At 45.7% G+C, this 17,355-nt stretch overlaps 1 protein-coding gene across 1 annotated transcript in view; it reads right to left on the bottom strand.

The window, feature by feature from the left end:
* The window catches only part of ADAMTSL5 (ADAMTS like 5), a 268,633-nt gene extending 252,401 nt beyond the window's left edge, over positions 1-16,232 (bottom strand). The window contains exon 1 of the mRNA XM_069612224.1: positions 16,165-16,232. Within this exon, the coding sequence (XP_069468325.1) occupies positions 16,165-16,179 (15 nt within the window). The 5' untranslated portion in view covers positions 16,180-16,232. The remainder of the gene's footprint in view (positions 1-16,164) is intronic.
* Between the last annotated feature and the right edge of the window lie 1,123 nt (positions 16,233-17,355).

The raw sequence follows: 17,355 nt of genomic DNA, 5'->3' as shown, positions 1-17,355 counted from the left end.
TTTGTGGATTCTGGTAATTGCGACCTGTTTTCGTGAATGGGTGTTTTATGGTGTGGAGGAATCGGGGTGAAGTGCCGCAGTCTACCTATGTTACGTTTCTGCATAATGTTAGCTGCCCACATGAGCGTTATGTTAACTGTTGCAATTTGTTGCTGCATAGCACCATGGAGGTGTACAGGTTGGGTAGGAGTGCTGGTGGCAGTGGTGTGTATGTGGATTGTCTTAGTTGCTGACATGGTGACATGCATGGTGGCATTATGTTGCCGTGGGTGTGTTCAGGCCTAGACTACTGGGTGCATGGCCGAAGACCGTAGGCTGTAGGCCATGCACTCTAGAGCCTAGGCCTTGAGGACACCCATGGCAGTAATGCATTTTTTATTGTGCATCAGTTAGAGGGTGGTGACATGTAAGGAATGGTTGTGGAGCACATTTCAGCCGTTATAGGCCAGCGTTGGAAACAAAATGTGGGTAGGTTGGCAGTGGCACAACACTTTGTAAATGGAAATGGGTATGCCCATAGTATGTGATTTTAAGTGCACAGGGAGGGAGGAGAGAGTGTTTTGTTTGTACATTATGCTAACTGTTGCAATTTGTTGCTGCATAGTTCCATGGCGGTGCACTGTGGTTGGAGATGCTGCAGTGAAAAGTCATGCAGTGGGCACTTGGTGTAGTGTTTGCATGCTGTCAGTATGGTAGAGGGTATGGTTGAAGGGAAGCTTATATGTGCTTGGATAGTGCGCTATGTGTACAAATCTTGCAGTATGGGCAATGTTGTAAACATTTTGTGGTTAAGTTGGCAGTGAGACAATACTTTCTGAGTGGAAGTGGGTAAGACAATAGTATGCAAATGAAAGAGCATAGGGGTGCCGGTGTCACGCTCACCTGATTCCCACGGAGGCGCAGGTCTGGCTTCGAGTGCTGATGCTTCTTCAATGGTGAAGCGCAGGGCTCTGATGATGGGCAGGAAGGGCCCCTCTACTCTGGCTTTTCTGGCTCGCAGGAATATTCTCCTGTGCGTGAAAAGGGAGTATTACCTACTGACGGAATAATGCTCAAGTCTCCCACTCCCTTCCAACCCTCCACGATACCCTTCCACGATTCCCCGTGAAGTCTCACCTTAGGGTCTGGAAGGATGAGTTCTCCATCCTGCTTCTGATGCAGGGGCGCGCTGAAACCCAGTTACTTCACTGGATTGAGGTTTGATGGGAGTTCAAAATAAGCTTGACTATTCAGGTAAGGCGCTGTAAGAGTTCTGTTGCAAGTTCAAAAGTTCAAGCTTAATAATAATGTTCATTGTCTTATTGCAGCAAGCACTAATGCTTATGTCTTTTTCCCCTTAGGGGCCGGGGTTCGGAATGCCGGAGATATGGCGCCGACCCGAAGTGAAACGTGCAGTTCCAGTAAATGACAGGTAGGTTCTGGATGAGCGTTCAGGTAATGTCTTTGCATTCGCTCATTCAAAGTCTTTGTCTTTTTTCCCCATAGGGGCCGGGGTCCGGAATGCCAGGAAGCGGCAGGACCCGAAATGAAATGGGAATGACCCAACAGGTAAGTCTTAGAAGGAAACTGAGCTTTTCCTATTCCCTTCCTTCTCTCACCTTGTGTTCTTGTCTTTTTCTCTCTAGGCTCTGGGAAGTGGCTGCGGATCCGGATGATCGCTGCTGAAGATGGAGGTGCCCAGGAAAGGTGAGTGAAATGCAGCGCTGCAGCGATCGAAGCGAAATGCTTTTAAAAATGATGTCTTCCCTTTCAGGATCGTCGGTGTGATGTCTCCGTGATACAGCTTTAGCAGGTAAGGTCTTCTTTCTCTCCAATTCTCTCTTATCTCCCTTTGCAGGTGACCCAGGATGCTGACAGGCGTGGCTGAAGTCCAGATGCAGGAGCTGACACGGTGAGCGTCCAGCTGCGAGGAGCAGAACAACACGAAGCGTGAGTTGCTGATCGGGCGTGGTTTAAATAGCTTTGGAAGAAGTTCCAGGTATGTATCCTTCTACCGATCAGGTATGTATCCTTCCCCGACCACACCCAGGTGGAAAGTAGTCCCACAGGTAAAGTAGTTCCATTCAGGCCTCAAGAGGGCCTGGATGTAGCAGCATGGTCTGCCTCAGGTAAGTGCACATTAAAACACTTCAACACATGTCTAGCTTTATGAGCCTGGCGCCTAAGGCGCCAGGACAGGGGTCCAACATGAGCCTGGCGCCTAAGGCGCCAGGACTGTGTCCAAAGGGCCCCAGTTTGGGCCCGCTGGCACTTCCCTGGGGGGAATGATGCCTGCCTCTGGGGTTGCTGGGTTGGACCTGGCTCCTTGGAGGTAGGCATCATGACAGCCGGAGACAGTGTAATGTTTATACATTATGGTAACTGTTGCACGGAACGCTGTGCATGTCCATTGCGGTGTGGAGGTTTGTTAGGAGTGCTGGTGCCAGTGGTGCGTATGTGTATAGTGGTAGTTGGTGACATGCTGACATGCATGGTTGCATTACAGTGCAGGGAATGTGTGCAAAGAGCATATCCACTGGAGCAATGCAGGTTTGACAGTGCATGAGGCATAGGGTGGTGATCTTTGGAGAATGGGTGTGGAGCACATTGTGGACGTGCTACGGCACAAGTGAGTTGAAAAGCGTGTATTGTGCATTCCATGGTTGTGGTGATAGTTGCAACATGCTACAGTATTTGGTGTGCAGCAGGAGATGGTGCCGTGAGAAGTTGTGTAGTGTGGCCACAGGGTGCAGTGTGTACGTAATGTGAGTATGGAAGTGGGTATGGTTGAAGTGCAGCTTATATGTGGTTGGTTACTCTTCTGTGTTCAGATTTATTGAAGTAGGCCCAATGTTGTGCAGCTGTTGTGCATAGGTTGCCAGTGACACAATACTTTGTGAATGTCAGTGTGTAGGGGTGGTGCAGGCTGTGGCATGTTTGTGGATTCTGCTAAGTGAGACACATTTTTGTGAATGGGTGTTTATGGTGTGGGGGAGCTGATTGGAAGTGCCATGTTACGTTTGTGCATAATGTTAGGTGCCCACATAGTTGCTTGCTTGGATGTATTGTGTTGTGGTGGATGTGGAAAGGGCTGCAGTGTTGTGGGCATGGCCAAAGGTGTGCTGGGTGCATTTTAGGATCTTTGTGGATGCTGCAATCGTGCATTATTTAGGAAAAGTTTCTGGTGGAAGGGCATTGCAATCAAACGGAACATGTACTGAGAGTGTTTAACAGTAAATATGGAGTGGTGCATAGAAATGACAGTGTGTAATGCAGAGGTTTTGTATGTGAATGCTGCATGCGTGTTTGAAATTTAGACAGCACCGAATGGGGGAGTGCTGCAAAAAGTGACCGTGCAATAGGAAGAAGTATTGTATGAGCTTTACTGGGCCGTGGCCCTCATTGTAGATGGGAAAGCGCACATGCCCATCCTGCCATTATGAGCAGGGTGGAAAGGCAAATGGAATTGAGGGAAACAGGCCAATAGGAGGCGTTACCATTTGGTCCCAATACTGTGTCGTGAGGATGGCCGAGATGGAGAGACGCACAGTGCTTATCGTCAGTGATACCTTTGTGCGCCATCTGCACATGTGTTGTGTGCAAAGAGGCGTTGCTGGTAATTTCGGGTTGGAAGGAGTGGACGCTTCCTGGGCCTGTCAGGGTGATTGCAGTTTCGGTGGGATGGTTCGCCTGTGCAGATATATGGCGTCCGTCACGAACGCTGACTTTGTCGTGCTGCACTATTAAAGTCTACATTTGGGTTACATGTCGTGTGGACGATTACTCCGTCACTTGAAGAGGTTGCTGACCGCAGTGATGCGTATTTTTCCAATTGCCAAAGGTCCTTTTCTCATGCATAATGCCAAGAGGAGTATGGGTCCATGGCAGTGTAATTTGTCCCCAGCCAGAGGTCGGAAGGTGTGCTATAAACAGAATTATGTGTGAGTTTATGCAGACTTCTGGCATGTTCTCCACCCACTATGAGATCATGAGGTCGCAAAATATGCAGCGGTTCCTTAGAAATGGCATTTATTTGAGCATCATTGGCAATGCCGTTTTATTTTACACTGTGCAAGAAGCATTTACCAGAATGTGGTAAAAATGTGAGGAGAGACAAACAGAAACGCATATAAAGAGAAAATACTAAAAACTTGCACATCAAAAAAAAAACAAAAAAAACTTTATACATGTACGCTGGAAGACTGTATCGCCTACCGAGTTTGATATTGTTTACCCCCCCACCCAGCACTCACTATCACGAAAAGGTAGTGAATTACGCAGTACTTTCAGGATTACACGTGCCACATCCTGGGTGGCTATGTGGATGTATGCAGATGGAGAAATCGTGCATACTTCCATTGAACTTTGTAGTGGACGTGCTATGGAATGGCACGACATTTGTACTGTAAATATGTAACAGCACATTTCAAGTGTTGTACAGGAGTGACAGTGTTGGATGATGGCGGCTTCGATGCGATTTGTGGATACGTGTGTACCTATTTACACGTAACCCAATGAAGTAGAGCTGCAGAGAAGATAGTGCAAAGGGAGTGTTACCTACTGACGGAATAATGCTCAAGTCTCCCACTCCCTTCCAACCCTCCACGATACCCTTCCACGATTCCCCGTGAAGTCTCACCTTAGGGTCTGTAAGGATGAGTTCTCCATCCTGCTTCTGATGCAGGGGCGCGTTGAAACCCAGTTACTTCACTGGATTGAGGTTTGATGGGAGTTCAAAATAAGCTTGACTATTCAGGTGAGGCGCTGTAAGAGTTCTGTTGCAAGTTCAAAAGTTCAAGCTTAATATTAATGTTCATTGTCTTATTGCAGCAAGCGCTAATGCTTATGTCTTTTTCCCCTTAGGGGCCGGGGTTCGGAATGCCGGAGATATGGCGCCGACCCGAAGTGAAACGTGCAGTTCCAGTAAATGACAGGTAAGTTCTGGATGAGCGTTCAGGTAATGTCTTTGCATTCGCTCTTTCAAAGTCTTTGTCTTTTTTCCCCATAGGGGCCGGGGTCCGGAATGCCAGGAAGCGGCAGGACCCGAAATGAAATGGGAATGACCCAACAGGTAAGTCTTAGAAGGAAACTGAGCTTTTCCTATTCCCTTCCTTTTTTTCACCTTGTGTTCTTGTCTTTTTCTCTCTAGGCACTGGGAAGTGGCTGCGGATCCGGATGATCGCTGCTGAAGATGGAGGTGCCCAGGAAAGGTGAGTGAAATGCAGCGCTGCAGCGATCGAAGAGAAATGCTTTTAAAAATGATGTCTTCCCTTTCAGGATCGTCAGTGTGATGTCTCCGTGATACAGCTTTAGCAGGTAAGGTCTTCTTTCTCTCCAATTCTCTCTTATCTCCCTTTGCAGGTGACCCAGGCTGCTGACAGGTGTGGCTGAAGTCCAGATGCAGGAGCTGACACGGTGAGCGTCCAGCTGCGAGGAGCAGAACAACGCAAAGCGTGAGTTGCTGATCGGGCGTAGTTTAAATAGCTTTGGAAGAAGTTCCAGGTATGTATCCTTCCACCGATCAGGTATGTATCCTTCCCCGACCACACCCAGGTGGAAAGTAGTCCCACAGGTAAAGTAGTTCCATTCAGGCCACAAGAGGGCCTGGATGTAGCAGCATGGTCTGCCTCAGGTAAGTGCACATTGAAACACTTGAACACATGTCTAGCTTTATGAGCCTGGCGCCTAAGGCGCCAGGACAGGGGTCCAACATGAGCCTGGCGCCTAAGGCGCCAGGACTGTGTCCAAAGGGCCCCAGCTTGGGCCCGCTGGCACTTCCCTGGGGGGAATGATGCCTGCCTCTGGGGTTGCTGGGTTGGACCTGGCTCCTTGGAGGTAGGCATCATGACAGCCGGAGACAGTGTAATGTTTATACATTATGGTAACTGTTGCACGGAACGCTGTGCATGTCCATTGTGGTGTGGAGGTTTGTTAGGAGTGCTGGTGCCAGTGGTGCGTATGTGTATAGTGGTAGTTGGTGACATGCTGACATGCATGATTGCATTACAGTGCAGGGAATGTGTGCAAAGAGCATATTTACACTGGAGCAATGCAGGTTTGACAGTGCATGAGGCATAGGGTGGTGATCTTTGGAGAATGGGTGTGGAGCACATTGTGGACGTGCTACGGCACAAGTGAGTTGAAAAGCGTGTATTGTGCATTCCATGGTTGTGGTGATAGTTGCAACATGCTACAGTATTTGGTGTGCAGCAAGAGATGGTGCAGTGAGAAGTTGTGTAGTGTGGCCACAGGGTGCAGTGTGTACGTAATGTGAGTATGGAAGTGGGTATGGTTGAAGTGCAGCTTATATGTGGGTGGTTACTCTTCTGTGTTCAGATTTATTGAAGTAGGCCCAATGTTGTGCAGTTGTTGTGCATAGGTTGCCAGTGACACAATACTTTGTGAATGTCAGTGTGTAGGGGTGGTGCAGGCTGTGGCATGTTTGTGGATTCTGCTAAGTGAGACACATTTTTGTGAATGGGTTTTTATGGTGTGGGGGAGCTGATTGGAAGTGCCATGTTACGTTTGTGCATAATGTTAGGTGCCCACATAGTTGCTTGCTTGGATGTATTGTGTTGTGGTGGATGTGGAAAGGGCTGTAGTGTTGTGTGCATGGCCAAAGGTGTGCTGGGTGCATTTTAGGATCTTTGTGGATGCTGCAATCGTGCATTATTTAGGAAAAGTTTCTGTTGGAAGGGCATTGCAATCAAACGGAACATGTACTGAGAGTGTTTAACAGTAAATATGGAGTGGTGCATAGAAATGACAGTGTGTAATGCAGAGGTTTTGTATGTGAATGCTGCATGCGTGTTTGAAATTTAGACAGCACCGAATGGGGGAGTGCTGCAAAAAGTGACCGTGCAATAGGAAGAAGTATTGTATGAGCTTTACTGGGCCGTGGCCCTCATTGTAGATGGGAAAGCGCACATGCACATCCTGCCATTATGAGCAGGGTGGAAAGGCAAATGGAATTGAGGGAAACAGGCCAATAGGAGGCGTTACCATTTGGTCCCAATACTGTGTCGTGAGGATGGCCGAGATGGAGAGACGCACAGTGCTTATCGTCAGTGATACCTTTGTGCGCCATCTGCACATGTGTTGTGTGCAAAGAGGCGTTGCTGGTAATTTCGGGTTGGAAGGAGTGGACGCTTCCTGGGCCTGTCAGGGTGATTGCAGTTTCGGTGGGATGGTTCGCCTGTGCAGATATATGGCGTCCGTCACGAACGCTGACTTTGTCGTGCTGCACTATTAAAGTCTACATTTGGGTTACATGTCGTGTGGACGATTACTCCGTCACTTGAAGAGGTTGCTGACCGCAGTGATGCGTATTTTTCCAATTGCCAAAGGTCCTTTTCTCATGCATAATGCCAAGAGGAGTATGGGTCCATGGCAGTGTAATTTGTCCCCAGCCAGAGGTCGGAAGGTGTGCTATAAACAGAATTATGTGTGAGTTTATGCAGACTTCTGGCATGTTCTCCACCCACTATGAGATCATGAGGTCGCAAAATATGCAGCGGTTCCTTAGAAATGGCATTTATTTGAGCATCATTGGCAATGCCGTTTTATTTTACACTGTGCAAGAAGCATTTACCAGAATGTGGTAAAAATGTGAGGAGAGACAAACAGAAACGCATATAAAGAGAAAATACTAAAAACTTGCACATCAAAAAAAAAAAAAAAAACTTTATACATGTACGCTGGAAGACTGTATCGCCTACCGAGTTTGATATTGTTTACCCCCTCACCCACCACTCACTATCACGAAAAGGTAGTGAATTACGCAGTACTTTCAGGATTACACGTGCCACATCCTGGGTGGCTATGTGGATGTATGCAGATGGAGAAATCGTGCATACTTCCATTGAACTTTGTAGTGGACGTGCTATGGAATGGCACGACATTTGTACTGTAAATATGTAACAGCACATTTCAAGTGTTGTACAGGAGTGACAGTGTTGGATGATGGCGGCTTCGATGCGATTTGTGGATACGTGTGTACCTATTTACACGTAACCCAATGAAGTAGAGCTGCAGAGAAAATAGTGCAAAGGGAGGAAGGACTGCTCCAGCTTTACAGGGGTGAGGCCCCCGTGCTAGTTTGGGACGCGCATGTGCTAAAATATGCCCTTTACACCACCTTGCCTAATTGCCATAGCCAATCAGGTATTGTGGGTGTGGTTAACAGGAAGGGGAGGTGAAACTGTTGTACATTATACTCTGCATACTGAGGGTGGCTGACATGGCAAAACGCATTGTGTTGACTGTAGGTGATCCCTTTGTCATAGATCTGCACAACTATGCCCTGCAAAGACACTTTGACTGCAATTTCTGTTTGGAAGGAGTGGACACATTGTTGAACGCTGTGTATGAGTGCAATTTCGCCGATATGCATGCACTTTGCAAAGACCTCGCCAGTTTTGCAGTAGTAGATATTATCGTCATCCATTACGGCGGCATGCATATGGGTTACCTGGCTTGCTTTAATTTGTTACGTAGACTGAGGAGACTGCTGGATGTCGTGAGGATGGTTTTTCCAACGCCAAGGTGCTTTTCTCATCCATAATACCATGAAGAGTATGGCCCACTGCTCATGGATGTTGTTCCAAGCCAGAAGCAGGGAGGTGTCTCATCAACAGAAGCATGTCTACTTTTTTGTCCGCTCGTGGAATGTTCTTCTGCAACAAAGACCTCATTAGTTGTGTAAATGCAGAGTTTTTCCAAGAAAAAGGCATTTTGTTGTCACCCATTGGCGATGCAGTTTTGTTTGCTTGTGTACAAGATGCAGTGAAGAGTTTACTATACTAATGTGAGCACAAGAAAACACAAAAGCTAATAAAAAACGAAAAAGTGTTTCTGTAGAAGGAGCTAAACAACAAAAAAACAACAGGCTCTTTTAAAAGTCGCCCCTTACCACGAAGTCCCCCTACCCTGGTTGCAAGTTATTCCCACACAACCGCACGCAGCACGAAAGCCACATCCGGCGATTTTGCGGGTGGCAGCCACGAAAATGGAACTGTGCAGATTGTCCAATCAGATACTTAGGGTCTGCGGCAATAGGAAGAGGGACTTGGGGACCCGCACGTGCCACATTGCGCGCTTCTCACCATGCTGGCCTATGTACATGGGACTGTAGCGATTGTCCTATCAGGTGGTGCTCAGGGTGTGCTCAGGATGTGCGTCGCAGGAAAATGCGCCAATAGGAAGAAGGACTCCTCCTGCTTTACTGGGGAGCGGCCTTCGTGGTACTTGGAGAAAGTCACATGCCACATTCTGCGCTTCTCAGCATGCTGGCCAATGGAAATGGGACTATGGCCTTTGGCCAATCAGGTGCTCAGGGTGTATGTCACAGAAAAGAGCACCAATAGGGTGAAGGAGTCCTCCTGCTTCCCGGGGCGTGGCCCTCGCCATCATTCGGGAAAGGCACGTGCCACATTTTGCGCTTCTTACCATGGTGGCCAAAGGGAATGGGACTATGGCTTTGGCCAATCAGGTGCTCTGGGTGTGCTTCACAGGAAAGGCCAGCATTCACTTTTTCCATTACTTTGTGTACTGTGGCTGGCAAACATGGCAAGACGCACATTTTTCGTTGTGGGTGATGGCTGTGTGGAAGATCTGTGCGTGTATGCCCTCCAAGAAGACTTGTCTTGCCATTTCGGTTTGGAGGGAGTGGACGCTTTGTGGTGTAGTGTCGAATCGTGCTGTTTCGACGGACTGCTTGTAGAATGTCGATGCATGGCATCTTCGGCAACTGTACATTTTGTGATTGTGCACTTTGGAGCCTTCTATTTGGGTTACATGCCTTGTTCCCGTGTGTTTAGTCAACTGAAGATTATGATGAAAGCAGTGCAGCACATTTTTCCTACTGCCAAGGTGTTTTTCTCGTGTATACCCCCGAGAATAGTGTGGAAGTATTCCAATGATTCCTGTCGCCAGCCAGAGGTCGGAAGGGGTCTCATCAACAGAAGCATGTGTGACTTGTTGAGTGCTGCTGGATGTTCTCCTGTGAGAATGAGAACATTGGTTCGCGATACATACACCTTTTCATAGCAAATGGAATGCATTTGTCGCACAGTGGCAATGAAACGTTGTTTCACAATCTACAAACTGCACTGAAGACCCTATTGTAAGAATGTGAGCTGACATTGAAAACACACTTTCACATATGAAAATCGCCAAAAAAGTATTTCTGGGGAAACACCTTTAAAGAAAAAAAGAAAAGAAGAAAAGCCCCCCAAAGGCTCTTTTAAGAGGGTTAAAAGTTATTCCCCCACTCCCGCACACACATAGCACAAAAGTCCGCGAATATCGCGATAGTTGCAGGGTGGCACGTGGTACATACGCCCCTTTTTAAGATGATGGCCATAGAAATGGGCCTGCAGAGGCTATGGGATTGGGCAATAAAGTTTGCGGGTGTGGTGTGTACGGACAGACTGTGCCCCACAGTGTATTTTTCGACAGAAATGCAGAGGGTGCGGTTATGGCTGTGTTTCACGAGCCACAGCGTGCAGGTTTTAGGGGATTCCGACATACATTAACTGAAAGTGAATGGAAAACACTGTGCAGTGGCTACTCATTTTGCAATCTATAATGTGCATGTGTAGTGCTATGGAGTAGCTACAATGAGGTGCCTGATTTTGGTTTCTCTGTGTGACTCTTTGGTGACACGTAATCATGCCGACATTATTGTTGTTCATTGTAGAGGGAAAATTGCACAACTTGTTACAAAGGTTTCAGAGCAGTTTGCGATGAAGGAGGCACTTGCCCAGTTCATGCATTTGTTTCCGATGTCTTGCATAAGTTTCTATTGCATTATGCAGCCACCGATGTGGCAGCGTCATTTCCTATTTTGTCCGTGAATGCAGACAGCGCGGTACATTGCAAAGAAGTGTATTTGTACCTTTGTTCGATATGTGCCTATGGCATACTTCGCCCATGTGAATATGACATTTGACAGCACAAATATTTTTCCCCAGCTATAACGTTCATCTACTATGCCTGCCATCCCGATTTCTGCATACCCCATCTAAATTGGCTTGGTGCCCTTCTTGAAAGTAGTGATTTGTTTTGTAGTACGTGTTGCGCACTGACTCTCTTGAAAACACTCTCCAACACGTAAAGAAACCTCTTTGTACAGCGACCCCCTTTCTAAACGATTGAACTACAGTGTTTACCACACTGCCCCGCCTCCCGCCCTGCATGCGTGCATTGCCAATTCAGTTGTTGATCTGTGAAAGGCGCTTTCTTCATTTACCTTTTTTCCTTTCCCAGTTCATTTTCATTTATTATGGTGTTCTCACACACGCCACAGATGGAACGGCAGGAAAGGTCAAGTACAGAAGGGGCAGCACCTGTATGGAAACTATAGGGGATGTGCCGGGGGACTGAATTATTGGGTGGCCCTCACCTACATAGGCGGCAGTCATTGTAATGCTCCTGTAAGGACCGTTCCCACGCACTTCCAAGTACTTTTCCCTCTGCACAGTAGTGCATTGCAGTATATGCACAATACAATGCCCTTTGCCGGGTAAGGGTCTGTAGCACGGCATATGGTTTGCAAAGGTTGTTTTACAGCTCTGCTGCCCTAAAGGAGTTCCCCTTTTGTTGTCCGCAGCGATGTGGCAAATGCTGTACATGAAAGTACCCTACGTAATTGTTGGAAGGGCGGTAGCCTGCCCACTGGTCCCTTGTGCTTTCTTTTTAGTTGTCGTGGCATGCAGTACAAACAGTTTATGGTACGCAATTAGTGTTAGGGGTAGCAATCGCGGATGTACATACATTGTGGAATACAAAAATGTTTACAACAACGCGAAACAGATCTTTGTTACGTGCAGCAGAAACCCATTTATTGTGTGTGACCCATGCAGCTACAGCGCTTTTGAAACCACCACTAACATTGTTTGCGCTCTGCATATTCTGCTGTTTCCTTACTTGCCTTTACATGTACTAGTATGTGTGTGGTATGTGTGTGAGGAAAGTGCACCAGCTTTGCCATTTTGCAGACTTACTACAAACTGTCCCACCTGCAGTTACATGGTTTCTTCAACTGTACAACCGGCAGGCGACCTCTTGATACTTTCCGTCACACTGCTGAGTGCAGACAAAATGTACCTGTTTCACGGGTCATGGAAAGGCAAGTAACAGATAAATCAAAGTAATGCAACATTTAACATGCCCACGTGACACTGCAGGTTGCTGTTCCTTGTTTAGCAGTGGCCGTTATAAAGTTAGCAGTGCTTTAGCCGCACATTGGTAAGTTTGCAGAGCCACCTACGAAGTCGGCAGCAGTTATTTAAAAGCGGTAGCCTACTGCATGAATCTGTAGGGCTGGCGACAGGGCGGTGTTACCAGCATACAGTGGATGACCTATGCATGGGTCTAGGTGTGGAACGGAAACACGTGCGCTTCCACAACTACTTAAAAGTGCATTTGAAGATGCAGACATGCGGTCACTAATGGAGTCCTATGGATACTTGCATTGTGATTGCACATACGCCAACCAGGTGCAGTCTCCCTAGGAAACGTCCATATTGCTCATCTGTAGTCATCTCGCCCAGTAGTGTGCGTCACAGATTTATCATGCACTGTTAATAGAAAAAGAGAGCCTACTGATACACTAAACAACATTTACTATGTACATCTGTAATTGCTACGATACACCAACAGTATTCGGAATAGTAAGGGATAGCGCAAATGGATACATACACCAGACAATTTGCCGTTTCCACACATTCATCATGACGGCAGCCAAGGAATCAGTAACAAATCCTTGTTAACGGGACGTTATGGTTATGTTAATGTACCAAATACCTATCCTCTTTACAGAAAACTCTATGCTAAACAAACGTTCTGCTTACAGTGCCCTACTAAAAACCTATCAAATTCACTAACAAAAACATTGTTAAAGGGACGTTATGGTTAAGTTGCACTAGCAAAAACCTTTGAAATTCAATGGAAAAACGTTACAGGGACGTTATGGTTACAGGTAAAACCGAAAACCCCCTGAAATTCGACAGTTATGGTAAACTAAGCAACCATAACTTATGCCATCAGTGTGCACTTCAAGGACTGGCACCCATGACATCAAAGATGCCATCACAAATCTCATTCATGACATCACTGATGACATCACATGTGTATGTAGTTTTAATAGGAAGCCTCTACAAGGGATTGTTATTGTAATGGTGGCAGAAAACTATGAAAGATTATTGGAAGAACTATGATGAGATAAGTAGGTAATGGAGGAATGCATTGCTATACACACTAATGTATTACACACTTCTTCACTGTACATGAAGGAACTTATGTGCAAACGTAGCCATTGTCTGCACCATGCCTCATGGAAGTGTAACCTTCAAAATATTTCCATGTTACATAGTGAAATCATGAATGCATTCGTTTTAGAGTTTTGGGTACTGTGAAACATGTAAGAAGTAGCTACCATTGCCTTTATAACTACATAATTGCACTACTGCACAGAAACCATAAAGACACCAGAATGCATACAAACATGACCATATACAAGGTAATTAAAGTAAGCTAAAAAGGTGCAGTATTACCAGAAATTATTCATAACATAACTGATTATCTACATGCACAGAAACTAGTGCTGTGTTTTACGCTTTCCTCCTCCCCTATTTGTGTATGTATCATATGATGTGAGTGTCCCGGAAGGAAAGTAGTGTAAGGATATATGAGAAGGGTGCCGTACACAAATGTAGAACCTTTTGAATTGTTTGTTCCTGACTGTTAGCGAAGAAAAGCACCCGGCCGACTTATGGTAGTGAACAAAACAGAGGGAGCCACACATGTGATGTCATCAGTAATGTCATGAATGAGATTTGTAATGGCATCCTTGAAGTCATGGGTGTTAGTCCTTGCAGTGCAAACTGGTAGCACAGGTTATGGTTGCTTAGCTTACCATAACTATCGAATTTCGTTTCTTTTTTCTCAGTTTTACCTGTAACCATAACGTCCCTGTAACAACGTTTTTCATTGAATTTCATAGGTTTTTGCTAGTGCAATTTAGCCATAAGGTCCCTTTGTTGGCGAATATATAAATAGGTACACTTAAAGGTGCTAGGAATCTATTGGGTCCACTCTGGTAGCTTCATCAGGGAAAAAACACGACTTTGACGAGTTGGGTTTCCAGCTAGACATTGCATAGGTACTGTTTGTCAAAGTTTGTTACTAGGTCTAATTTAAAGAGGTAACAGGGAAATTAAGGTTTTTCAGTATCAATGTCCTCATGGAAGGCAAAAGAGTAAATCAGGAGATTCTTAAATAGGTTGAAGAGCTTTTTTCTGGAGGCTGAGTGGCCACTGGGAAGTTAATGTTCGTGCACATGTGTGACTTTATGTTCCTTCCCCTTCACAAACTTCCCGACAAACACTTCCCCTTCTTAATCATGACACTGAATCCGTCTCTTCTGTGCCCGCCTCGTTGCATTATCCTGTAATGTTATGTTATGTAAAGGTTCTTGTACTGCGCACTGTTGCTACCTGCGTTTTTCCTTAAAACATGGGGTAAATGGTCCCGGGGATAGGGCTTGAGCAGCTGGGCCAGCTTTGTTTATAGACTCCTGCCTTGCCCCAGCAACTGAAAATTTCACCAGGCTGCTGACATGTGATCTGGGGACCTGGAGCACCTCCTATGCTTATAGTGATGTTGCTTAGGTGAAGGCCTAGCATGCCTACCTTTTTCGGGATACTTCATGCCAGACATCCTGGACTTAACACCAACATTGGAAAATCAAGTCTGAGTAGAGTGGCACGTTTTATATTCACCACCCTTGCTGATCAGAGTAGCTTTTAAGAGGAGAGGAGGTATATATCCACCATTTTCATATGGCCACACCTCCTGCTCCTGTGATTCTCAACCATTCTCATACTACTCAGACATGCACAACATATTACAGAGCATAATATGACAAGGACATGCGGCTTACCTTGAATCCCACAATGTGGATCTTCCCTTGTGCTGCCACTGCATGTTCATGAGCGATCTTCACGAGCACAACGATATGTGTGGAGCCGTCTCTTATGAGCCAGCAACAGTGCAGCTTGTAACAGGAATGGTGAGTGCAAGCCCTCAAAAGTGCAGCCTATCCCAGAACCCACAACAGCGTGATCAATAGCCTTTCCCGAAGTTCCAACAATAGCTAACTGTCCAGTAGACAGAAAAAACACATGCAGAGGTAGGAAAGGGGAGGGACTTTACAGTCCTCGTTAGGGTCTAGGTTACAAGTAGTGAGAACATTTCATATTCTACAGGATCTGTCTCGAAGGCGGATTGGGCATAATTCAGATTTCAAGGGATTTGTGTGGATTGTCTTTGCATAGTAAAGACTTTCTGAAAAGGAGGAACGATAGGTAATATCTTCTTGCTCCTGGTAAGTGCCCTTGAGTGAACCCTGTCAGGTTGCGTTGTTTAAAGTTGCACTTGATCGCCAATTGGCAACGACGAAGCTAAAGAGGAGTCAATATTTAGTGCATAATGTGGGGATAATGTCTGATGTGGTGGTTTTGGTTCTCCCCCTGCTCCACACACTTTTGTCGACTCCATCCTACCTTCTTTCCTATATGTCTTTGCTGCACCTCTATTTCACTCTTTACCACATCCGCAGCTGTGGAGTTGCTCCAAGGGAATATGCGAAGTGTTGCCTTTCAATATATATTGAGGTGTTTCTGATTATGGTGTTTTAGATAGGCGTATACCATCTGTCCTTAATACTGCTTAATAAAAACATGTTAAACCAAAAAATAAAAGCAGTGTAGAAATGAAGAAAGAAAAAATAACCCAACCGTAATATTCAATTAAAAAACTGTAATAGTAAGTCAAAACAGAAGGAAACACTTCTGGTCAGGATCACTATGAATTACAGCAGGAGGAAACTGGTTTGAAGAATGTTTATGGATATGGTGATGAAATGGGTAGATGGAAATGTAGAGCTGATGAGTTGAGCTGGGTGGGTATGGAAGTACCTTCTCAGACTAGTAACAAAAACACATTTTAAACAAATACACATATTTGAAAAGATTTACTTTTTAAAAAACATTTATTATTTTACTTTCTTCAATTAAAATGTTTTTATTTTTACTGATCACATTAGTGATCAAAGTAACGTTTTTTCATTCCTGACTATTATTTCCGGGCTACTTTAACATAGAGCTCATGGTGCTTACATACCTGAGCGCTGCCCATTTTTCCCACACTGAAGCTCCACCAGACCAGGAGCAGAAGCCTCCTATGGTGACTCGACCTGCAATAAGGTACAAGAAGCAATGTTACTGAGGAGAGGTGGCACATGGCACAGGTGGGGGCAATGCTGCTATCCAAACCTCCTGTATTCGCAGCCAGTCTCCAAGGACACTTTCATCTAAGCTTTTGAAAAAGATAAACATGGCTGCACTCAAAAGTCACTTTTACAGCATTTCTGCTGATTCAAAATCGGCCACTGATACAGGCGCTTGTTCAGTTTCTCTGTGAGTGAGCTACTCATACCACATAGGCTATTGCAGTAGCATAGTTCTGTATTCGGCTAAGGTGGTCAACCTTTCTCAACCCTCTATGGTGCCTTCACCCGGGCGTATACCATTTTATTCCTTCCTGCTTTTCTCTGTGTCTATGTCACTCATATACTAGGAGATCCTAGCCCTGATATCCCAAACAACATTTCTAATTTTGCGATAACCTGAGACTAAAACCAGCACCAGGCCTAGTCTTACATATAATGCTCCGGGGGCTGAGACCGAGCAATGTTTGACCATCGGGGAGATGTACAAAGCATTCCAAGAAACCTGCTTGACATGTGCATCCGAATCAGAGGATTCCTTATGTAGGCCGTCTTCCCAAGTATCTCGAATCCTTACACAGGTTTGAGACTCATCAGCAAATACCACCCTATGTTGCAGGGCAACTGCATGTGTACCTCCCCTAGGTCCCAACATAGATGGGAGCAGGTTAGATTCCTTGTATTTCACCGGAGAACCTGGCAAGCTTTCTTTTGCCACTTTTGTGAGACCACCAAACTGCAGAAAGCATCCTTTATTTTATATTGGGTACACATCACATCAAATGGGGCAAGCACCTCGCCCCTGTATAGATCATCACATATAGTACAACCTTATTTAAACCATGTTGTATTAACGTAGCAGCATTAGCATAATAGGGTAGAATCATCCAAATTGTGCAACCCATGTTTTTTCAAATTATCACTCAAATTCTGCAGCCCAGGTTAACTAAATGACTGCAAGTCTACTTGTGCCAGGATTCGCCTGGAAAAAAATACTTCATTTCAAGCAGGAAGATCCCACCCTCCCAGAAGGTGCTGTTCTGTGTTCACACTGTCGTCAAAACACTTTTACTGGCCATCCATAC

This window comes from Ambystoma mexicanum, chromosome 1p (assembly GCF_040938575.1).
Source record: "Ambystoma mexicanum isolate Mex_15411 chromosome 1p, UKY_AmexF1_1, whole genome shotgun sequence".
Taxonomy (NCBI): domain Eukaryota; kingdom Metazoa; phylum Chordata; class Amphibia; order Caudata; family Ambystomatidae; genus Ambystoma; species Ambystoma mexicanum.
Note: the sequence above shows the minus strand (reverse complement) of the source record. Positions and strands in the feature narration are given on the sequence as shown.